Below are 25419 nucleotides of genomic sequence, written 5' to 3'. Positions count from 1 at the left end.
TTCTGATCCTCCGTGACTCAGATGAATCAGCCTGCAGAACCAAACTGACTCCACAGAGAACTCAGAACCAAGATCACAAGTCTGAAGACACATTTACCCTGGACAGAAACGGTCACTGAACAAATACCCCTCTGTAAAACACTGTCACTGGACACTGATTTTCTGCAGTATTATTACCAATAAAAGGACAAGAAGACGCAGGAGACATGAGGACTGTCAAACGTTTAATCCATTCAGGGTGTTTATCTCAGTGCAAGTGCCAAAAACAACAATATTGAGCCGCGTTTGATTTATGTACAAATCTGAACTTTGGCATTAAGAAGCAGAGCAGGTCGTGGAGGAAACAAGAGACAGTGAAGGCAGCGCCGTGGAGGACACAGAGACAGTGAAGGCAGCGCCGTGGAGGACACAGAGACAGTGAAGGCAGCAGGAGGGTCGAACACAAACATAAAACAAACAGAAAAACATCGGACCAAACATACAAACAGCAGCAAAGAAACAAACAAACAAACAAACAAACAAAAAAAAAACGGGACGTGTGAACGGAGCGAAAAGGTCAAGAATCAACATGAAAAAATAACACAGAGTGACGACCGTCGTCTTTTCTTCATTTCAATCGACCACATGAACAAAATTAATGGTATATATATTTATATTTATATATCTAAAGTGCAATATGGTACAAAAATATAGAAGGTCAGCAGCACCTCGATACATTTACAAAATAAATACACCATTCAGACAAAATAAATTACCGCAAAAAAATCTGACATACTTGGAATAAAAAAGAAAAAAGCAAGGATTCACAAAGATTAAAATCTGTTACCTCACAGAGCATCAAATATTTTTTTTTTATCATATTCTGCTATTTATTCTGCTATATTTAGAATATTTACACACAATAAATATTTTCCAATTTCTTTCCAAACAATCACTTTTACAGAAGACTGTAACAGGAGTATTTAGGAGTCCACTCCGTCTGTCCGAAGGTTTCTGAAAGACAAACACAGAGAGGACAAACACACGTCAGCTCAAAGTCACAACGATAAAAAGTCTCTTTTCTTAATATCATAACTTTATTAAAGTTGACGCGATGCAGTAATCAATCTCGACTCGACCCTCGCCTTCTTCCTGTTCTCACATCAGTTCCGTGTTCTCACCTTTGTCAGAGTCTGACAGCGTTTTAAAGCAGCGCCCTCCGCAGGCCGAGCAGAGACCTCCACTCCAGGTGGAGTCCACTTCCTGGTTCTTCCTCCAGCCTCCAGCCCAACGAGCGCGCCCTCCTCTTCCTCTTCTCTCCTTCCCGCCTCTTCCCGGACCTGCCTTTCTTCTTCTTCTTGCCGGGCGCCTTCATCGCGCCGTCCTTGAACGACTTGTTGGTTTCCTGCGGCAGGTTGGTTCCCTCCTCCTCCTCCGGCCTGAAGCTGATCGGGAGGTTCTTGGTTCCTCCGGGGGGTTTGGAGTGCAGGGTGCTGCCGGTGGTGCTCAGATTGATGCCCAGGCTGACCCCCGGCAGCCCGACGCCGGCGCCGCTGCTGCTCCCTCCTCCGGCGGTGGTGCGGACCGGGAGTTCGCGAATCTCCGCCGTGTGGACTTCGTCCAAAAGCTCCTGCAGCCACATGCGGCGCTTAAAGTCCTGCAGCGCCCGGCCTTTGTCGTGCATCAGCTGAGCATGAGTCACAGACCGCTTTCTGCAAAAACAAAAAACACAGAATATTCCTTTAAATTAGACTTTTCTGCCATTTTTACCTTTTTTAAAATCATATATGTAAGAAATGCAACTGAGAGCAGAGAAGTAAAATCCTGAAGTTAAATGATATAAGTCACACGTGGCTCAACTTTGCACCAAACTTCATTCAAATTTTTTACGATTTTCAAATATTGTGGCATATGATAATTCTCTTTGAATTAATGACTGTATTACAGTGAAAACACACAGTGAGCTGCTTGTTGACTTCATCCTGTATGTCCATACTTTATGACCTGTGGAGGTCACGTGTCTGACCAGCAGGGGGCAGCAGAATCATAAGAAGAAGAGTCAGAGAGCTGAAATGATTCATCGAACCGCAGGACCTCCGTCTGTTTCCAGGGTTGTTAAAACTGATACCAGAGATCTCCACCCTGCACGAGGAGGTCCAGACCAGCTTCTCTTCACAGGAATATTCCACTGTTTCCCTTCTGATGGTTCATTAATACCACCGTGGCACTCGTGAGCAGAACTGAAACCCTCTGGCTGTTCACTTTTCATTAATACGGACATTAACTGACACATTCGTGGCACTCAGACCCCCGAAGGATTAAAAAAAAAAGAAAACTGGAGCCTCAAACGCTCCAAAAAAGACACAAAATAAAAAATGACTCCGGGCTGAACTCTGCTCTGATTCATCAGTCCGCGTTTCACCCAGGCTGCACTCGGATTTCACAGAAATCCTGCATTAAATTCTGCAGAAACTCAATGCGCTTCTGATCATTTATCATCTTATTTTCTGGTTTCTTTACTCCTCTCTGACAGTAAACTGAGATGAGGACAAAACAAGACATTTGAGGACATTGTCATGGACAGATTTCACCATTTTTCTGACATTTTATGGATCAAACAACTAATTGATTAATAGAAAAAATATTGCCAGATTGATCTCTTGTTGAAAAACAGGTGCATGAAGACAGGTGGAGTGTACTCCACATGTTTGCACCTATTTTTCAATTGACAAGATTGATTAAGATAATACTAAATTTCTTCCGTAGTCTTTTTTAATTTTTTTGGCGACCCAAATAAAATCTCCTGTGACCCACCTGTGGGTCCATGACCCAGTGTTTGAGTCTGACTGAACTACACTCAAAGTAATTTTTCAAAACTTCTCAAAGGCCCCAGCGAGATTTGAACTCGCGACCCCTGGTTTACAAGACCAGTGCTCTAACCCCTGAGCTATGGAGCCATGACATCACACTTGTGGCCACACCCACCAGGGAACAGCAAACTTTATATGAGTATTTCATGAAAACAGACTTTTTTTGTTTCTAAAACTCAAATATTCAACTTCTTTTAAAGAAGAAAAGTAAGAAAAGTTTTCTCAACTGAAGATTTTAGGTCTGCAAAACTTTTTTTTAAAGTTTATTTAACAGCTTTATAGAGTCTGAGTCACAACAACAGGAAACATTAAAGAATGTTTTCACACAAATCACATTTTCATGAAACAAATATATAAATAAACACACATATTAACAATTTTGTGTCAATCAGACAAATATAAAACACTTTATAATGTCTGGACCAATAAGGAAGCGACACACAGAGAATTTGAACAATTTTAACATATTGTCACCCGTCTTATTTATCATGTTGCTGTAGCGCCACCTACAGGTGGAACATCATGCAGTACGAGTTACTGCTGTGTTTCTCAAACTCCTTCTCAGAAAACATCGAACTCCTCAAGAAACACCTGACTGATGATGATCGTCTCTGTTTTACTGACAGTCACTCGACCTCATCATCACACTTTCACTGTCTGTGTTCCACTAGAGGGAGCTCTCGTACCACCTGCGGTTCCACGCACCACAGTTTGAGAATCTAAGAGTCACTGCATGAGAACACAGACTGAGTTCAAAGGTGACAGTGAAAACACACACACACACACACACACACACACACACACACACACACACTGGACTTTGACCATCCACTGACAGATCACTACAGAAAAGTTTAGTTCCAACTCAACTGGTTTCAAACTGGTTTCTGTTCACTATTTTTTTCCAAGTCAAAATGAAAAAGTTTTTGAATGAAGTAAAAAACAGTTTTTCTAACCTTTAATCTCTTGTTGTTTTAATTTACTTTTCTTCTTTTTAAAAATGTCTCATTGTTTGGTTGCAGTGAAAACATGGCTGACTTTACTGAGTTTACAGATTTTGGACCGACAGTCTGCTGGTTTACTGGATCAGTGATCCCCAACAAAAGGAGGAAAAATATTTTAACTTTTATCACATTTTTTTGAAGTTAGAACAGCAGAGAATGAAGTCGACTCTTTTGATTGATTTTAATCCACATTGATCCCAGTTTGATCACTGATTGACCATCGAGACTTTTTCTTGTCTTCAAACTTAAACTTTTCCTCCAGTCTAAATCCTCTCAGACTTTGGGGTCTGTGGTCTGATGTGGATCAGTGAAAAGGTTTGGGACTTCCTGACTAACTGCTGGTCTGAGGTGTCTTGGCGCAGAACGGCCACATGGTGGCGCTGTCTGCACAGAGAACACAGAGCACCTGGCTGAACTTCACACCAAACTTCATGCAGATTTCTTGTGATTTTAGGCGGAGGGTCGAGGTTAACGTTGTGTTTCGAGATGGAGATTAATGTCACGTTATCCTGCAACTAAAGACAGGACAGAGGACGGACCTGCTCGTTCACAGACGTGATGAAACGAAAGAGTTTGATTTAAATAACATACAGTTTGAATGAAAGAAGAGCTGCAGGTCCTCACATTTATCAACCCAGAAACATCAAATGATTGATGAATGAAAGACAATCAATTTCACTGCTATTTTGTCACGTGATCAATCTATTGATTAAATAATTGACTAATTGTTGCCGCTTCATTAGATGATTTGAACACAAAAACTTTGTGATCTCTCAAACTTAAAGAGTTCTTTGGTGCCAAATTTAAACTAAATCTATTTTCTGAAAGTTTTTTTTAGCCTGGATCAAAAGTTTTTAGGTGTTTTCTGAATTCAGATTTTGCTTAAATTTGGCACCAAAGAAGTCTTTAAGTTTGAGAGATGAAGGTGGGTCAGAGTCACGATCTCTGCTGATTTAAATCAAAATTTGGGAAATTTAAGACGAGAAGAAGAAGAAGAAGAAGAAGAGGAGCTGCAGCTCTCCATCAGATCCAGCGACACAAAACGTCTGAAATGTTCAAAAATCGTCACATTTACCAAACGAGAAACATCTAATATTTGTAATTTTTGCTTAAAAAATGACAAACGACTGATCAAATGTCAGTTAAATTGATTTTTGATTGTCTCTCCAACTTTGGTGCCAAATTGAAACTGAATCTTAAAAACATGTGATTCATCTTTTCAATCGCTCTTTTAATTAAAGTTTGGCCAGTTTTGGCTCTAAGTGCTGCTGTGCACCGAAAATGTACAGAAATCTCCACGTTTACCGACCTAGAAACTCCAAAAATATTTGGAATTTTTGCTTGAAAACTGATAAATGTCTGATCACATATCAGTCAAATTGATTTACTTTCAATCTCTTAATTAAATAATCAATTAATTATCACAAATGTATTAGTATTAGAACAATTTGAAGCCCTTAACCCTCCTCCCACAAAAAAAAAAAAAAAAAAACTAAAAACATTTGACCCAGCTTCTTGCTGGGGCCTTCAGGAAATTTTGAAAAATTACCTCGAGTGAAGATCAGTCATTCTCAAACACTGGGTCATGGACCCACAGGTGGGTCACAGGAGATTTTATTTGGGTCGCCAAATAAATAAAAAGACTGTTGAAGAAGTTTAGTATCATCTTAATCAATCTTGCCAATTGAAAAATAAGTGTAAACGTGAAAAGGACTGCACCTACTTTTCAACAAGAGATCAATCTGGCAATATTTTTTCCACTAATCAATTAGTTGTTTGGTCCCGAAAATGTCAGAAAATGGTGAAAAACGGATCTTGTCAACTGAAGAATAGTAAACATATGAAACCAGGTGGATTTCAGTCAGAATTTGTTAAGTTTTAGCCGTTTTTCTTTAGAGAAGGCTGAAGAAGAAGAGGAGCGTCTGCAGCTTCGTGCCCAGCTGGGTCGACCTGTTATCTTTGAGCTCCGACCGAAGGATTCGGGGCTTTGCTTTGCCGCGGTGTCGCGTTACTCAGAGTCTTAACTCTTACACAAACAGAGCGGCCGAGGGCACGGAGGCTCGAAGCCTGGGAACCGCCGAGCGCCAACACCGGCCAAACACTTCAAGGTGTCTGAGCACACAAACACGCCGCCTTCAATGGGAGATACCGGCGGCCGATTAGAGCTTCAGCTGTCAGAGCTTTTCCCATGATGCACTCCTCCTCCTCCTGTTGGAGAGGTCAGATCCATCTGGAACTTCATACAAATCATTTATAGTTTGATTTGGATTAAAAGAGATCACGCTGGAAAAACTGAAGACCAAAAGTTGGGTTTCTCTTTCTTCGGCAGCTCTCCCACAGCGAGTGTATTTTCCTGCAGAATAATAATAATATCCTGAACAAAAGTCGCCTCCCAAACGCAGAGGGAGCCTCAGCTCGCCGTGTTTATGTGCATACAGATATTTCCTCCGCCGTGGTTCTCCCTGGGAGCGCGGCAGCGTCTTTGAAAGCTGATCTGGGTTCTGTTTTTTACCTTTAATAATGCTCACATCAAACAGCTTCCAGCCGGAGGAGGAGGAAGAAAAAAAACAAGGCCCTGAAACATCCTGCGGTGGCAGCGCTCCAACGCTCCTACCTGAGGTTAATTGTTTCTCTCTGTGGGAGACGAATGAAAGAACGAGCGCGTCGGCCCGGCTGAACTCGCCTCCACTCAGATATCGACCCGTCCGGGACGATGCACGGCCCTGATGTCTGAAACTCGCTCACAACGTCGACCGCAGCGACTCTGATCTCTGATTCTGGTCCTGGAGGATCCAGGACTCAGGTTTTAAAGACTTTCCTCTGATTTTATTGAAAGGTTCACCTCCTCAGACGTCTGAAAACAGTCACAATAAACATCTGAGAGAAAACCGACCGAAAAGTTTGATCAGATTCAAAATGTGTTTCCTTTAATCTTTCATTAAGGCAGCAACATTTGAGAGTTTTGGCCTCCTTTGAATAAAGAAAAGAAGAGTTTAGAGGAAAATTTCAAATATTCCTCGAAGTTTGAAGGTCGCCTCACTTTGGTATCTTCATTATCGATCCATCTGTCAAGCATTTTATTGATTAACTGATCAATTAGAAACCTGTTTGTTGGACCAACAGTCTAAAATCCCAAATGTGTTCAGTTTACTGAATCAAAAGACCAAGAAAGAATCAGAAAATCTTCATGTCTGACAACCAAGAAATCTGGTGTCAAACTAACTGTCAATTGATTTTCTATCAATCTATTAATTAAATAATTGACTAATCGCTGCAGTTTTTATGAGTATTGAAATTATTTCTTTGGTGCCAAACTGAAACTCACTCTGATTTCAGAAACCTTAAAAACATTCGACTCAGATTAAAAAAGTTGATCAGAGGGTCAGAGGTCACGACTGTGTCTGACTTAAACCAAACTTCAGGAGGTTTAAGGTGATCAGGACGTCTCAAACATCAAGAATTCTTTAGGTGCTAAATTCAAACTAAATCCACTGAAACTGAAAAAAGACTCGACTGATCAAAGTCCACAGCAGCAGCAGACGGAGGGTCAGAGGTCACGACTTAAATCCCCATTTTAATCTAAATTTGGTCCATTTTAGACGATTTTATTGAGGCGATGTTTTTGTGCAGCTGTTTGGGTTCAACAATTCAAAGTTTTGGAAAGAAAAAGAAAAGTTTTGAAGAAAAAGTTTTTTGATCAATCCATCAATCAATCAATCAAATGTCTTGTTCTGTTTGATTAACAGTCAAAACCCCCAAAATACTCAAATATCATGTTTGAGAACCTAAAAACATGAAATCTTTGGTGTTTTTGCTTCAAAACGACAAACGATTGATCAATTATCCCAATATCAGTTTATAATCAATTAATCGTTTCAGCTTAAAGCTAAAATCTGCACAGACGGATGTTGAAAGTGTTCTGAGATCAAATCATTTTGGTATCTGAACCAAAAATCATGTGGTGCCGATTCACCATCAATTAATCTGCCAATCATTGATTAACTGATCATTAAACATCAGAAAACTGTGAGATTTATCTCTCCGAACATCTGAGGATCAAATGTCAAGTCAAACGTTGAACATATTCCAAAAACTTCATCTTCAACTGAGACCTAAAAACATCAAATCTTTGGCCGAACACTTTGAAACGATCTGAACCCAAAAACTTCAGGATCTCTCAAACTTTAAGGAGCCAAACTGAAGCTAAATCTGATTTCTGAAACGGTAAAAACTCGACTGAAGTCCACAGCAGCAGCAGATGACGGAGGGTCAGAGGTCAGCAGCTTCCTCCTCTGTGTGAGTTTTACCTCACGGTTCGTGTTTTCCTTTTCCACTCAGGTGGTGTTTAACCCTCCGTCCCCAAATCCTGTTAACTCCAGCTCACACACCGGGTGTCGCTCCGTTTCCCCCGACATCAGCACAACACACACACACACACACACACGTAAACCTGGACAACACGCCGTTTGAATCGCTTTAAGGACGCGTTTGGTTCGGAGCATCTTCTGTTTCTGCAGCTCTCTGACTGAGTTCAGCACATTTGTTCTGTTTGGCATCAAACGCCTCAGCAGGTTTGTTTTGGTTCACAGCCGAGTCGAACATCAGCGTTATTCAGCGACGGGCGGAGGGTGAAGAGGCGCCTCAGAGTGTCCGATAAAGAAGGAGTGCTGCTGGGAGTTTGTCACATGGAGACGCTCTCTGCTTTAGGTCAACACACAGGTGACCAAACAGACGCCTGAACACGTTTTCCAGGGTTTGGAAGTTTGTCCCCCTTTTTGAAACTTTCCTCAGCTCCCCGGGGTTTGGACTGAGGACAGTTTGGCTTCTTTTGTGATATGAGAAGAAACGTTTCAAAGAAAAACTTTGACACTGTCATTCATTATTGATTAATCTGCCAAACGATCAATAAAAGATCAGGAAACAGTGATCAGAACGTCTCACAGCACAGATTAAATGTCAACAGTCCAAAATCCAGAAAATCATCAGATTTACAACCAAGAATCATCAAATCTTTGACATTTTCCCTTAAAAAATGATTAACTGAATGTCAAAACATTTAAGTTAATTGATCCATTGATTAAATAATTGACCAATCATTGGAGCTTTATTAGTGTTTAAACTGCTGATTTGAATCCAAAAGATGACGGAGGGTCAGAGGTAACGAGATTTTATTGATTTATTTCAGCAACGTTCTTGTAGCTGTTTGAGTCTCACGTGAGTTCTGGTTGTTTTTTGAAATGAAGAAGAAAAAATGTAGAGGAAAGACTTTTGAAAGACTTGTGTGTTCCTAAAGGTTTCGAGTTTGTTTTGGTATCTGAACCAAAATTTGGCTTGTCTTGTTAATCGATCAATCAATAAAATATCAGAAAACAGTGAAAAATGTTCTGCAGAAAATCTTAGAGAAGTCAAACATCTTGTTTTGTCCAAAACCCACAAAATATTCAAAAATCATCACATTTGAGAAATCTTTGTCATTTTTCCTTAAAAATGATTAATGATGATTAATTGAATGTCAAAATAGCATTTTGCGATAGCTTAGCATTTCTCAGCTCCCTGGAGTTTGGATTGAGGAGATTTTGTGAAATGAAGAGAAAAGTTTTTAATCAAATCTGAACCAAAACTGATCAATAAAACATCAGAAAACAGTGAAAAATGTCCTGCTGAATGTCTTACAGGAGACGTCAAACATCCTGTTTGTCAGAAACCCATGAAAATATTCAAAAATCACCACGTTTGAGAACCTAGAACCATGAAATCTTTGGTGTTTTTGCTTCAAAAATGAGAAACGGTTTATCAAATGTCACAGCAGCAGTTTAAAATCGACGAATCGTTGCAGCTTTGAGCCTAAAATCTGCACAGACTGATGTTGAAAGTGTTGCAGACTCACATTCTGTTGCTCAGGGCATCAATCGGTCGTCCGTAGTGCGGCACCGGAGAGCAGAGCAGGAAAAGAGCGAAGCACCACTGCTGCAGAACCCTCCTGGAGCAGAACATCTTGGAGTTTCTGTGAAGAAAGAAACAAATGCAAAATGAAAAATGCACCATCAGCTGACGGAGCTTCTCCTCTGAGCTGATTAACGTCACTTCACACCCTGCAGACGAGACCAGACGGCTGCACAAACCAGTCCTGCATGTTTCACATGAAGCCACAACAAAGCTGAAATTAAACAAAGCAAAACAAAAGAAGAAGAAGAAGAAGAGGAGGAGGACGAGTTAATGGGGAACTTACATTCCCAGAGCAGTGACTGTCTGTCTGTCTGTCTGTCTGTCTCTCTGTATGTCTGTCCCACACGGAAAAAGATAAAGTGAGAAAAAATATTCACTTATGTCCTTTCTCAAACTTTCCAGCACACATGGAGACGCAATCCAGGTGATGACACCTCGAGGAAAAGAAAAAAACAAAAAGAAAAGACATCCAGGAGCTCGTCTTTACACTTTAAAGTTAAGTTCCTCAGTTTAACAAAAACTCCTCAAAGTGAAGAAGAAGAAGTAGAAGAGGTCGTCCAGCTGCAGCTCCAGCTGTGGTCCAGGTGTCCTGCGGTTAAAGGTGAGCGTCAGAGGCTGCAGAGCTGCTGCTGCTACTGCGGCGGCGGCTGCAGGTCGGTCTGATGGGAGCGTTCGCTGCATGCTGCCTGAGTGCCTGAGGAGGTCAGAGGCGACGGGAAGGGGGAGGACTTCTTAACAAAGAGGAGGGGCCTGCAGGATGTGTCTGCCCACCGAGTGAAGAGAGGAGAAGAAGGAGGAGGAGGAGGAGGAGGAGGAGGAGGAACGGCAGGAAGGTGGCACTCGAGCAGCACTCAGTGAGTCAAACTGGGAAACCACAGCTGGAGCTACGGGGGGCAGTTAGTGCCAAAAATACTCTGTTTAATATTTCAGTGTCAAGACTGCAGAGGACATTAATTCATGGAAGAGAAAAGATGAGAAGAGAAAAACAAAAACAACAACGAAAGAAAAACGAGAGTTATTTTGAGAAGACAGCTGGAGGATCTATGAGGTGTGATTAGTGCCAGAAACACTGAGTGTCTTCTTGTTATGTAACAGCTGTATATAATGATGGACACATGTTTTTCATATTAGATACTTAAAATAGTTCAAAGAGATTTAGTGTCAAACATGAAGGGAAAATATGAGAGGAGGAAGATTTTTATTTTGCATTTCAACTTTATTCTCAAGATTTTGACGTCATTATCAGAATTTCAACTTTCTTCTTGACACATCAACTTTATTCATGAAAGTTTTACTTTGTCTCTTTAACTGTATTCTCAACTTTTCAACTTTATTATCTGCATGTTGATTTGTTCCTGACGTTTAGACCTTATTCTCAAAATCTGGACTTAATTCTTGAAATTTCAACTTTATTCTCCACATTTCCATCTGACGCTCAACATGTCAACTTAGTTCTCAAATATTTTATGTTGTACTCGACATTTCAATTTTGAAATTTCAAAATTTTTCCTCAGCATTTTGAATTTATTCTTGGCAATTAAACTTTAATCTCAAGATTTGGACTTTACTGTTGAGATTTCAACTTCATTCTCAACTTTTTAACCTTATTCTAAAAAATAGTTTTGATTCTTCTTTATATTTGAGCTTTATTCTTAAAATAAAAAACAAACAAACAAAAAACCAGAAGCATCTTCCTTCTCTGATTTACTTTTCCTTTCTCTTAATTTTTTTGTCTGTAAAATATTATCAGGGTTATTGTTATAATTATTTGTTTGACTGACAGGTCCACCTGTCCTCAGAGCTCAGTACTGAATCATTAAAAGACATTAAAGTGGATTTTGTTCTTTTAAAGGCTCCACAGATCCTCCATAGAAACTGACAGTCACTCGTTTTAATGGTTCTGAATTCTTTGATCATCAGGTCCTACTGAGATCAGGATGTAAATAAAATGAATTTTTGAATGTTTGCTTCTCCACATTTAGTAAAAACTGAACAATTATAAATCAATACTTAGATTTGTTTAAAGCTCAGAGAATAAAAATACAGATTTATTTAAAGAAGCTGTCCGACAGTTTCAGAGACGGTTTGAAGTTTATGAAACTTGACTGGAACAAGTATCTGATGACTTTATCTTGCACTGACACTCGGAGGGATTTCCGTTTCGGCTCTTCCTGTGTGATGCGCCCTGACAGCAGGTCTGAGAGCGAGTCACCGCGGTGACTCGGGGCCATCGGCGGCCTTTATCCACCCACCGCAGACCTGCGGGGTCAGGTGGTCTGTCTCAGGTAGAGCGCTCGGCCCGCGGACACGGAGCTCAAAGATCTGAGCCGAGGTGATGAAGTCTGACAGGATGAACTCTGAACCGACGTGCAGAGACACGCAGCTAAAAAATGTCCACAGAGGGACGACTGCAGAGGACATTTTCAGGTTACGTAAAGAGTCGGGAGTCTTACTTTAATTATCTGTCCTGAGAAAAGTTTACAGAACAGTTAAATGTTCAATAATTTTAAAAATCTTCTGAATCAGACAATCAGACATAAAACTACACAAAAATAAAAGACGACTTCTTTCTAAAACTCTAAAACTCATCTACTTCTGTAAAACATCATGAAAAAGGACAAACATCATTCAAAAGTAGTTTCTCATCATTTATGACGTAATTAAATCAAGATTTTCTGATAACAGACATAAAAAACGTGATTTAACACATTATCACAACATCTGTTTGGATTTTAGGTGTAATTTTTAAGGTTGGATGTTGAATCCTGGAGCCAACATGGTTTCTAATTTTGTCCAATCACAGCAGCTCCTCTGCAAATTTGACCAATCATCACAGCTTCCCTTAAGTTCTACCAATCACAGCAGAAAACAGTGAGCAGGTCATTATTAGTCAATTACGTCTTTTTAAGGTCTCTTATTTCTGTATAACAGACCGTTTCTACGGACACACCTGAAAATGATGTGACTGACCAATCAGAATCGAGTATTTAACAAAGCCATTTAATAATGATATATATCAACTCTCTGTGCACTTTAATATTTTTATCCTGAACTGCAATTTCCAGTTTTCACTTGTCCTCACAATGTAACAACCTACAAACATCGACATTCATCCCTTCTTCTTCTTTTTGTGAAAAGTTGTGATGAATTAATTTCAATCTGCAAAAAACCCAAAAACAGCCTGAAAACTCCTGGAGGCTCTGATCTGATTCATCTTTAAACGACTCTGTTCGTTTGAAGCGATCTGTACTGAGATCAGCTGAGAGTGTGTGAATGATTTCATGTTAATGTAAAGATGAATGATGTGAAGCGTTGATGATTGGTGTGATGTGATGAGCAGAGACGCGCTGGTCTGTTTACTGTCTGACTCTAATTAACTGACATCATCTTTAACTTCACTCTCTGTTCTTTAACATGTTTTAATAAAAGCTCTCACAGATCGTTACAGTCGATTAGAGGATCTGATCTGAGTTCAGTGTTTCTGTGGGTGTTTGTGGATCAAACAGACCACCAACACCGTCACTGCTCTTATGTAACCTCTAACACTGATGCTATAAAAAGAACTAAATAAATCTGAGCTAAAATCCAGATTTAATTTAACTTATGAATATGAAATATGGTCATCCTTTTTTTTTTTTTTAACCAAAAACAAATTTCAAATGGAGACTGAAGTTAAATCAAACTTTATGACGGAAACATTAACTTTATAAATCTGTTTAAAACCTAAAATTCAAGTTATTGACTTTTTAAGGACCTGCAGAAATCCTGTTTAAAAACCTTCCATCAAAGCATCAAACTCCAGTTTCTGAACGTTAACTGGCGTCTATTTTTTCCCACCTGCACTCTGATTGGCTAGACTCTGAACGTTCACCAGAGTTTGATGTCACTTCCTGTCTCCACTAGGTGGTGCTACAACTGTGACTCCTGATTGTCATGTCGATGTGTTCAGGCCTGGACTCAAACATGTCAGGTCTGGTGTTTCATGGCGAGACATCAAAACTCGACGCCACGGCGACAACCTTCAACGACTTTTGATCACAAACTAGTCGAGAAATCACAAACTGATTTCTGAAGTCAATCTGATAAATTCTGTGGGACTTTGTTAAAATACAACATGTGAAAAACACCAAAACTGACCACGATGCAACAACAACAACAACAACAACAACAACAACAACAACAACAAGAAAAGCTACATCAGACGACATCTTTGACGTCTGTGTTGAGTTTCAGCGCCTCAGAAATACGACTGAAGAGGACGAGAAAGAAAGAAGACAAAGATGAAGAATCCAGTCAGTGACAAATAAACAACAATAAAAATAGTCAAATAAAACACTGAGATACATGTAAGATTTTAACGATTGGTCGATTCACAGAGATTTGAATTTATTTCATTTTTGAAATCGCAACATCACAACTTCCTGGAGCGACTGAAAACTAAATTTTAAATTCTGGATTTGAAAGACGTGACTTTGGTGACCCCTGCTGGTCGAATCGAAAAAGACGCAGAGACACGCGGTGAAAAGATGGCGACGAAGGTGCTGAAAACTCAGACTGCGACGGTTTTCTTCAGGAAAGTCCCAGTTTGTTAGAAAAACACCGCCGCCATCAGAATAACCTGAGGAAGAATCACATGAACGGTGTTGAGCGGAGGCTTTAAGTGAAGAGTTTCCTGAGTTAACCTTCACACACGCAGCTTCAGTCCGTCTGCAGAGCAAACAACAGTAAGTCAGACAAACACTGCGGGCAGCAGCGCCATTCCCCTCCACCGCTCTGACTGACACGTGTTGAAATATCAGCAATGTGTTCCAGCTGTCGCCTCCGACAATTAAAACCAGACCTCCGAGAGCCCAACACACACACACACACACACACACACACACACACACACACAGAGGGTCTTATCTCACAGGCAGGACCCCCTGAAAATCTGTGTGGAAATCATTTGTGGCTAAAAATGTTTATATAAGCATGTGGCATCAACATGTGACATGTTGGGAGATTTACAGGGATTTTACACACCAGAACGACACTGTGAGTTCTGCCTTTAACAGCAACACATATGATTAATGTTACGGATCTTTTCACTTCACACACAAAGAGCTTTTTTTCTTCCTCCGTTGGACGTGAAACAATAGCTGATTGAGTTGGTTTTAAACTGCAGCGACTCCTCGCCGGGGGAACTTGTGCCCCAGCGGGTGTTTCTGCAGTTACTCCAACAGAAGTTACAATTAGTTGATTTTAAAGAGAACGGTTCCTACAACACAAACATGAACAGAACACCAGCAGCTTTAGAAGACGCAACACTTGAACACACCACCTGCTGCAACACGACTGATCCTAATGGATTCTGCAGCAGCAACAAGTCAACAAACAAAATCTATGTTTTCTTATTTACTATTTCAAACTGGAATATTTTTTGAATTTTAATTTTTTATTTGGCTTTGTTGTCGTTGTTATTTGTTCTTTCTATTTATTCTAAAATTATTATTATTATATTTATTCTAAAAACATCACAACGTGCTTCACAAGTTTTTAGAAAAGGTGCCATGTAATCAGGCATTTCAGGCCACAATAATCCCCCCAAAGAGCTCCGTGAAATCCTGGTTCGGTCAAAATAAATCTATAAATGTATTACTAAAATAAAAAAAGGTCTGAACGTGGCTTGAATGGACACGGCCTGCTTGCAGACCTCCACTGGCACTGCGTTCTGAAAACAAAAGGCCACTGCCCCGAAGGCCTGTTGTTCTGAAAACTCTTCCTCACGTTATTTCATCATGATTTGAAGCTGCAGGAAATGTTATGTTATGTTCAGTTACGTGATGTTCAGTTGGATTAAGTTCTCGAAAACAAGGTTTGTATTTGGACCAACGGGCCTTTGGAGCAATGGATACTTGTTTCCAGAATAACGGACTGTTTTTTGGTCCAATGGGACATTTTTTTTTGGACTGTTTTTTAGATGATGACTTCTCTGCAGGTAGAGAGCAGATACAGATATTTCCTGGGTCTCCTCTTCAGTTCTCCACACTCAGTCAACTGGCTGAATTTAGTCCGACTGTGTTTTCAATTTACTCAATTATCTCAAACATTCGGGCTTGGCGACTGCGGTCTATTGATGCGTCCTTGATTTTTACCCAGAAATAGCAGCTCCGCTGTAAAGGTCACAGTATGAACATGAAAAACGCACAATGAACACATTATTTGTCGAAACGTGTCGGCTGCCAAAATGTGGTGATGCAAGAAACCTTTCTGCTGCTCTTTTCATTCATTAGAGACCATAAACAGAATCCATTGTTCCTTTCTAAAGTCATCATTGGTGCATTAAAAAAAAAAAAACACAGTTGGATGGTGAGTGATCAGTGCCAGAGAGAATCATGGGAGTAGTTTTCCCCCCAGTTTGTCTGCAAATTAGTCAAGTTCCTTCCAGTTTATGAGCTCCTCTGGTTGGAGTCGGTTCAGGAACACAAAGTCCAGGCGGATTTTTTTTTACTCTCTGGAACAAAAGGAGGAGGGGACGTCTACCTGTCGTCACCCTGCCCTCCTCCTCCTCCTCCTCCTCCTCCTCTTCCTCCTCAGACACCCACCTTGTGCTGCGCTGTCTGCGGCTGTAAACACGTCTCATGTGCGTTTGCCCTCAGAGCAGCTTTACCTGCATGTAAACAGGTAGAAGAAAAAAAAGCGTCTTTTCCTGGCAGCGGGCGGCCTGTGGGGTCTGAGCCAGGAAAGCTGGTTTAGATTCATAGAAAATTGCAGCGTCTTGGCAGAGCAGCGACATGCACACAACAAATGTCCGCTTTTAATCTCTGCGACCGCACCCCCCGCCTCTCCTGCCTCTGCTTCTAAAAACAATTCTCCTCACAAAGGCTCGTACTGTTACCGTCCTGAGGCCCCCATCAGAGCTCCTGACTGCGTCCTGAGGCCCCCATCAGAGCTCCTGACTGCGTCCTGAGGCCCCCAACGCCGTCCACACGCTGACGGGACGTTATTAACACATTATCCTGCTATATTTATTACAAATATGTTCAACATTTATCAGTTAGTTGATTGAATGAGAAGTAATCTGCAGATATTTAACACTCACTCTTAAGATTTGGGACAAAAATATATTTTGATTTTTGTTGTTTGATAAAGCTGGAAAACATTTTTTAAAGGGTCAAACTCTTGGCTATTAAACCTTGTAATGGGCCAACCTGCAAGTATTTTTTAAAGTGTCTCAGAGTGGGCATTCCTATTGGTTGGTCTAATAGCGAGGACCGGGACTGACAGACAGCTGCTCAGAGACAGGGAGGTCTGCAGGAGAGGGTCGGTGGCAGACTGGAGCTTCTGGAGGAAGAAACACCGGAGTCACTCTGATGCCGACTCCTTTATTGGCAGGAGGGAAGCTCAGACTGTACGTTTCAAACTTTTGGGAATAAATAGTGGATTTATTTTCACTCCTGCTTCTCAGTCCACTGCAGCAGCAACCTGCAAAGAAATCGTTGACCAGCTAGACAAGAGCTCAGCATGTCTTTTTTTAATTGTAGGGATTAAAAAGTGCATTTATCATGATGTTTGCTTGTAAACATGTTTGCAGCAGCGACCACAGAGGAGCCGACTGCAAGATGATTAGTCTCTCTGTCCATGTTGACTGCAGACAGGAGGAGAAATGTATCTGAAAGTCACAGACTGAGACTAAAGAGAGGAGGGATGTAAAGGAAAGAATCGACTTCACCGTTGAGTGTTGTCAGTACTGATGGGGCTTCGACACGGGCATTTTTGGCTGCGCTGAGTGAAACCGTGTCACCACTGATTTGCATTTGCATTGCTATTTTTATGGTGACAAGTCGTGCCCAAGACAAACCGACTCTGGAGCAGGGACAAAGTCAGCCTGACCCGCCTCCAGCCGGGCTGCGGTGATGTCTTGTAAACTGCAGCCAAACTGTGACAAATTTAAGGGGTTTTTTTAAGGCACAAAATAATGTTTCTGTTCCTGAATGAATAAATACAAGTTTTAATTTTTTTAAAGGTATAAAATAGTGTCTGTTCCCCAGTGAATGAATATGAAAACTTTTTTTAAGATTTAACAAAGAGGTTCTGTTCCTCTGAATGAAGAGAGTTTAAGGGTTTTTAAGATATCAGAGTTTCTGTCCTTTAGTGAATGAATGATGGCTTTAAGGGTTTTTTAAGGTATAAACAGTCTTCTGTTTTGAGTTTAAGTGTTTTTTTTTTTTCCTGACCGTACAGCAGTGACCTCAGGCTCCAGTTAACAGTCATGACGGCGGCGTGTACAGCAGCTGTGTGACTCGCAGTAAATCATGGAGGAGCTGTCGGGGTGAGGAATGGAGGCCGGACAGAGAAATGATGGAAAAGTGCGAGCAGAGCGAGAGGCGGGTGATGGATGATGATGATGATGATTGAGGGATGATGAAGAGACCATGAGACATCTCAGGGGTGGCCTTCCTCTCTCTCTCTCTCTCATCGTAACCTCTGGCTCACCTTCGACCCTCCTCCTCCTCCTCGTGGCCCCGGCTGCGCTCAGCGGAGACATATTTTACCGGAGGAATTCAGGAATGCACGTTTTTGGTTTTTATTTGTGTTTTTCGGGATGGCCAGAACGTCTTAGCGTTATAAAGACAAACGGCGTCCCCCCGTCCCTCCCTCCTGTTTCACCCTCATTCACGAGACACACGCCCACCACAGGAACACACGCCGCACCGCCGCCGGCCAACCACAAACAGGAATTCGGTGGAGCTGCACGCTGCTCTCAGAGCTGCTGCAGACATATTTTCTACCCAACGTGACCCGGTGACCATCTGACAGAATATGAAGAGCACAGCCCACAAACAGGCCCAAGCTTCGGTTTGGGACCCCATGGAGGGTCACTGCGTGCACAGACCGGGTCTAAGAATGACATGCAGAAGCAGAAGTAATGAACTAACTACAACTGCTCATATTACTCTACTTAAAGTACTTAAGTATAAATTACAATATGTAATCTACTAAGTCATGGTTTGAATTAATTTTCAAACCTTTCATTTTTGCAGCCAGAAAAACAAAACGAGCCGAGACAGCGCCAGGACGTAAAGACAAAGATAAAAAAACTCCCCAGAACAGAGGAGTTTGGATAATTTCTGGAAGCCTAATGGTGAATGTAGATTTTGATGAGAATAATTTCTACTGTATGTGATAATCTCATCTCAATGATCTGTTCTGATCATCAGGTCACATTAATTTTCCGTAGACATGAACGTTGCTGAGGGTAAATATTTACCGTATACCGTGAAATGAAAACAGATGATCAGTGTGTTCATTTGTTTATGATATTGAATTCTAACATGTTTGTGTTTTTTGTTTAAGTTCAAGTTTACATCAAGTTTAACTTCTGTCAGGACATATTTTCTGAATTCATAATAAATTGTTTTTGTTCATTTGTTCAAATAAAAAACCTGTTGGTTTAAGTATTGAGTATTATCGTATACTGTGATCCTGTCAGTGTCGTATCATCATCAAATCATCCTGTTGTGTTTATTGTTTTTACTATTTTACATGTGACTTCTGCAAACATCTGAAGAAGAGTTGTTCACAGACCGATTACCAAATTTTTTCTTTCTCAAAAAATGTCTAAAAATGTTGCAAGATGCTTTTTTTTGGTTAGAGAAGTGTCTGTGAAATCGGCATTTTCAGTCACAACAATCCCAGAAAAGTCTGCAAATCCTTCAGGGACTGAATTAAACGTGCAAACTTCAGACTGGTGCGACGTATCAGGAAGGAAAAACATCTTGAGGAGGGAATTCTTTAAATTTTCCACCAAAATGTATTTTGTGTAAACTGAATATCAAATGAGACTTTAGTTGAAGTTTTCATCTGCAGTCCCTTCAGCAGGAGCCACTGAGTTAAATAAGACATCATATGTCAGCAGAAGTCACTAAAATGGAACAACATCGCTAAGCAAAAGTCATCTTCATCTCTGCAGCCATTTGGCAGACGGATGAACTTTCTCTGCACGGCGTTACGTTCGCACAGCGTGACGCTCCGGCACCGAACAACCGGCGGCATTCAGAGAGGAGCGTTCAGGCGCCTGCAGTCTGTCTCTCACTGTGTGTCTCTGGGTGACTTTTGCAGATGTCACCAGATGGGTGTACATAATCTGTTGGTGTGTCACTCTTGGATCCCACCGAGGCAATCATGTCCCTGCGCTCAATTAGATCTGATTATGGTTAGAGCCGAGCTGCCAGCAAACTGGATTAGAGTATGGAGAGGGACAGAAAGTGGTTTTGAGCAGTTTTGACTTGCTAAACAGTTGTCATCTGAAGCAGTCGTTATGGGTTTAGGCTTATGATTTGATTAGCATTTAAAGAGAGACGCTGCAAATGTTTAGCACGAACTCTTAAAAACTTATAAACAAAAGTTAGAAAAGTTTTTAGTGTAACAGCAGCACTCAGATGTGTTGGATTCATCTGAAGAGACGTGTTGAAAAGCATCTGTCAGTTAGTCTGCAGAGCTGAGTCGTGATTTTACACAGTTATACCATGCAGGACTGTGAACGGGCGAGAATCTGGTGATACGATACGTATCACGATACAGGGCTTACGATTCAATACACTGAGATATACTGTGACACTGTTAGCAAAGTATTATATTGTTATTTTTCTATTTTACTGGTGGAAATGGTCATTTTGACAAGAATATTTCATACTAGTAGTTTTGGTTATTTTTATAAGGTTTTTTTGTTCCTCAGTGAATGAATATGATGAGTTTATGGGTTTTTTAAGGTATAAAATAAAGAGTTTCCATTGAGATCATGTATATTTTCCCGTCTGCTGTACTGAATTTTACAGTATTTATATCTCCATTTAAAAAAAGTTTTTTGTCTCTCTGGATATTATATTATATTTTCTGAAATAATAATAAAGTGTTAGTTCTGCCAAAAATTAGTTGTCATTCCTTTTATCACTGTAACTGATAACAGTCGTCTTATTGTGTTAAAACCACGATAAGTTTTTACTTTGGATGATAAAAGAGGGACGGATCAGTTAGATTTAGTTTAAGCTGGGAAACTACAACAAACAAGCCACTGCAAAACTTTGTTTAGAGTAACTAATAAAGTGTTGACTGTTGACCGACTACTGCGGCACACAGTTAGAAATAGTTAACACTGAGACAACAGCTAACAAGCTAATGGAAAACTTGAAGTAAAACAACACAAAAACACGTTTTTTTTCTGACACAGCGCAGTGTATCAGCTGAACCGAAAGGAGAATTTCAATGATGGTTGAGATGAGGGATCGTTCACCCAAAAATGAAAAGTTATTATCTGAAGGTCAGGAGTTTCACAGTAAAACAGAATCTGCCAAACAGTGGAAGTGAATGGTGACCAGTTTTCAAACATAAAATACTACAGAATAAAAACAGAACATGCTGCTCATCTTGTTTTTTATCCAAGTCTCCTAAAGCCCCAACATGACAAGTTGACTAAAAAAAGTTATTTCCTCCATGTTTTTATCCTGAATCTTCACTGCAGATCTTTATCACGTGCACAGTCTGAACTGTGTGTGTGTGTGTGTGTGTGTGTGTGTGTGTGTAAACAGCATGTCAGCATGTCTAAACCTTCAATCAACACGAGGCTGAGAAGATAATGACTGAATTTTCATTTTTGGGTGAACTATCCCTTCTTGTTTGGGTGCAGCTGTTTCGTTGTCCGTGTGGAAACAGTCGACCTGCAGCGCCAGAAACAGGTGGTGAAATGAAAAAGGAAGAAAAGATGGAGGAGAACAGGTTGAGATGATGCCTGCTGTCTCTGCACAGTGTCAGTCTGTACAGACGTCAAATGAAAAAGAAAGGGTTCTGATGAGATGAAATGAGTTGGCGAGGCCGTTCGAGAACGCAGTCCTCACAGCACAGAACAGTGAACAATGAAATCAAACGACATTCACTCACCGGCGTCTGAGTTCCTGGTTTCTTCAGAATATCAGGAATCCAGTGAAGAGTTGTGGAAAATAATCTCACAGGTTCCTCTGAGGAGAACACGTTCCTCCGGTTCCTCTGAGAGCCTCTGAACTCTCTTTGCTGTGCTGTGAAGGTTCGAAAAGCTTTTTAAATAAAGGTTGAGCCCTCCTGCTGACATCACACGGTGGTCATCACCATCATCACGGTAGCAGAAGAACCCGTACGGTAATTAGATGGATGAACTTACTCACTCCCTCCCTCCCTCCCTCCCACTCCCCCCCTCCCTTCGTCCTTTCCTTCCCTCACAAAGACTCACAAACGCACCACAACTTTAATTCAGAGTCTAAACCAGCGACACATGTCAGCGCTCCGTGTTTGGTGTTTTTCACCAGATGTGGTCGTCGTGGTTTTTTTACTCTCACTTTGTGACAGATTGATCCTCCTCGCTGTGTTTTTTTTCACGTCACAATAAAACCGACATGTTAAATTCAACCTTAAAATGTTTTTCATACACCTACCCAAACTTTACTTGGGCACATTAATGTGATAATTTAAAAGCCCTTTATGAAAACAGAGCAGTCTCGCCTGTGTTTGTGTCTATCTCGTCTCTGTTTTTGTCTCAATTTAATTCTACTCTATTAAGTAATGACCCCCTCGTGTTCGACTGACCGGAGGCGGGAGGAGAAAAAAGAAAAAAACCTCTCCAAAACATGGTAGTAGTGGTTTTGCTGGTCACGCCTCCCCCGGCTTGCGTAGCATCCCTCCTAATCTCCAACACGAAAGCAAAGCACACCAGTTTCCAGTCGTGCCATCTGGTCTGAGGTTCTCTATGTTTAGCAGAGGGTCGTGGTTTTGGGGTCAAACACTCGTTCGTGAGCTGCAGCCAGACGCTGCCTGTCTGTCTGTGAAGCTCTGCAGTAATTTACTGTACAGAACCACAGAACTCCAAAAACACCTGACAAATAAAATCATAAAAATCTCACTGATTTTCTGGGTTCCGACCCGAAGCACCAACAGTCTGAAAAACGTCCGGTTTGACCAAAAAAAACCCGTTTATCAGAGAACCCACTGCTCCGAAGGCCCGTCGTTCTGATGTTCCACCTCCCTTTTTTAATATCTCACTATATTCTGATTGCAGCTGTCGCAAACTGTTTGAGTTTAGACACAAAAAATATTGTGTACCGTGAAACTGAGATATTCTCTGAGATGGTTATCACGCTGTCTATAATCTGTCAGTAAATGTTTAAAACTTCTTACTGTGGATTAATGGAAAAGATCAGTTTAAGTTTAAGATGGAAACTAACAAGCTAACAGGAAACTTATTTTAGGGTAACGACTGAAACTTCACAAAAAGATGCAGAATGTGATGCGTGCAATATGATCCAATCAAGTTTTCTTTTGTCTCATACTTTTATTTTTCCTGTCACATCCTGTCCTGCTTTAAACCCACTGACTGATCAGGAGTCAAATATCTCTGATCTGAGTGACCTGACGAGTCACTGCCTCCACCACCGTCTCCTCCGTGTACAGGGGGATTGTGGGTAAACGTATAGAAGGAAAGCTTGTTGATGCAGTGAGTCAGTGTTGGATCAGTGTAGGTTTATGTTCCAGTGACACGGTGATGATGATGATGATGAAGGGCAGGAGGAGGAAGAAGAGACGGGCAGAATGAGCAGTCAGGAGTCAGAGGAAGAAGGATGTTTGTCATTAAAAGGTCGCTGGTTTGAATCCCTGTGTGTTTCTGCAGGAAAGACGTTTAAATAACTGTACATTAACGTTTACGCTCTATTTACTGTAACGACTTGATTTCCTTGATTTAATGTACCTTTGATTTACATAATGAGTTCCATTAAATTAATAACCTCTGCAGTCGAAACACTAATGATCTTGTTTACTTCCTTTTTATTCCTCTGCAGCGGTCAGACGGGTTTTTTTTATTTTTTTTTACCAAGAACAAATTATGAATCGAGAGGAATTATGAAACATTTCACCTGAAATCTGAATTATTTCAAGTGTTAAATCTGAAAGTAGAACTCAGATGAGTTGATACTAACATATTGTACAATTAGGGATGTAAAAATATATCGAATATCAATAAAAAATGTCTCAGTCTGTCGGATTGTGATGATCTGCTGCACGTGTTTAGGTCACAGCTGCTGCTTTTATTTTGTTTTATTAAAGCATTTTATTGAAACACATTGAGAAATATTGTATCTTATCGTGGACTTTTTATTGTGGTGTTACTGTTAATCCTGTCACAATCTGTGCTCTCCACGTGTTTGCACTTATTTTTCAACTGTTCTCATTATTGATCAATCTGTTGATCATTTTCTCCATTAATCAGTCAGTTGTTTGATGCATAAAATGTCAGAAAACAGTAAAAATGTGCAACATGGCCTCCTCCTCATTATTATTATTATTATTATTATTATTATTATTGTTCTGATGATGATGATGATGTTTCCCCTCACACTCCTTAACGAGGTTGAGAAGCAGGACGTCTCATCAGATGATCTACAGCGGCGTTTTTATAATGATAACCTTAAAAAGGATGAATTTTGAAAGCAGAACAGGAGCAGTTTGGGATTTTCAAATCAGTAAACTCTCCTTCAAATATACAGAAACAACTGAAACTGAACAGAATAAATAACTGAACTTACTCGTCTGCAGAGGGAGAAAACACGGCGGCGGTGGCGCTGTGACGTCACTCAGTTTATCTGAATAAATTTTCATGCTTCATCTGTTCCACTTTGCTCACCGTGTGTCAGGATGAGACCAGGAGCAGGTGATGAACGGGGTTTACAGATGGCAAAACGCAGGGGCAGCACAGGTGAGGATAACAGGCAGGAAGTGTGCTTTTGTAAAAAAAACTTGTGATGTTTTTAGCAGATTTTTTGTAATGAAATTATTTAACAAGTGAAAAGGTTTTTTGTATAATTTATTAAAATTCAGAAGCAGTTTGTTCCTCTGTTCTGCGTGTCGTCAGGAAACTTTGCAAAAAGGTTTAAGATTACAATAAAAAATAACAACAACAACAATAAAATCTGCTTTATTTGTAAAAAAAAATAACTCCAAACTGTTTCTGTTTTCCTTTTTGAGGTTATTTTTTATAAAAAACGCTGCTGTGGATCAAATAATTAATCGTGCTGCTTCTCAACTTCAGTAATCGTCTCTGATCATCTGTATTGACTGCTGATCGGACGGAAAACATATCAATTATAATAATAATCTTTATTTATTCTCAAAATCCATGTTAGAAAAAAAAGTAAAATCATAAGGATTTTAAAAGAATCAAAATTAGTGTTTAAAAACTATAAAAATATGGTGCAAATGGCAAAAGATACAAAATTAAAAACATTTTTAACAATTTAAGACACTTAAAAACAAACTCAGTCAAAACAGCACAAAAGTGCACAGAGTGTTGAAAAATGTTCTTTTCAGTTTGTGACAAAATCAAAAATGACATGAGATACATAACGTATAAAACATATACATAAAAAAAGAAGTAAGTAATGAAACACTGAGTTTGTTGAGACGTGCACGTGACGTTTGCACGGGGGTGGAACTAACAGGAAGCTGCGATGTTCATGCAGACGTTATGGAGGTCGGTTGAATTCGTGTTCACAGCTGCCTGGAGGGATTTTAGGATGAATGACAAAATATGCTCAAACTTTTGAGTGGTTTAACGTTTTCTT

The 25419-nt window shown here is 40.4% G+C and overlaps 1 protein-coding gene and 1 non-coding gene across 3 annotated transcripts; both read right to left on the bottom strand.

Annotated features, from left to right (window-relative positions):
• Positions 1–211: 211 nt before the first annotated feature.
• Positions 212–21838, bottom strand: pthlha (parathyroid hormone-like hormone a). 2 transcript variants are annotated; one of them, XM_084710689.1, is made up of 4 exons: positions 21716–21838; positions 9741–9857; positions 1161–1691; positions 212–993 (listed from the first exon to the last, which is right to left on the bottom strand). In XM_084710689.1, the coding sequence occupies exons 2-3, from the start codon at positions 9845–9847 to the stop codon at positions 1184–1186; spliced, it is 615 nt and encodes a 204-aa protein (XP_084566815.1). In that variant the 5' UTR covers positions 9848–9857; positions 21716–21838; the 3' UTR covers positions 212–993; positions 1161–1183. The 2 variants fall into 2 exon arrangements, with proteins under 2 accessions (XP_084566815.1, XP_084566814.1); XM_084710688.1 differs by lacking the exon at positions 21716–21838 and adding an exon at positions 10083–10485.
• On the bottom strand, positions 2864–2936 carry trnat-ugu (transfer RNA threonine (anticodon UGU)). The gene has a single exon. It is a non-coding gene; the product is annotated as a tRNA-Thr (tRNA).
• Positions 21839–25419: the final 3581 nt, after the last annotated feature.

Source organism: Lutjanus erythropterus, chromosome 22 (genome assembly GCF_056507025.1).
Source record: "Lutjanus erythropterus isolate fLutEry1 chromosome 22, fLutEry1.hap2, whole genome shotgun sequence".
NCBI lineage: Eukaryota > Metazoa > Chordata > Actinopteri > Lutjaniformes > Lutjanidae > Lutjanus > Lutjanus erythropterus.
The sequence above is the reverse complement of the archived record's forward strand: the minus strand, read 5'-3'. Positions and strand labels throughout refer to the sequence as shown.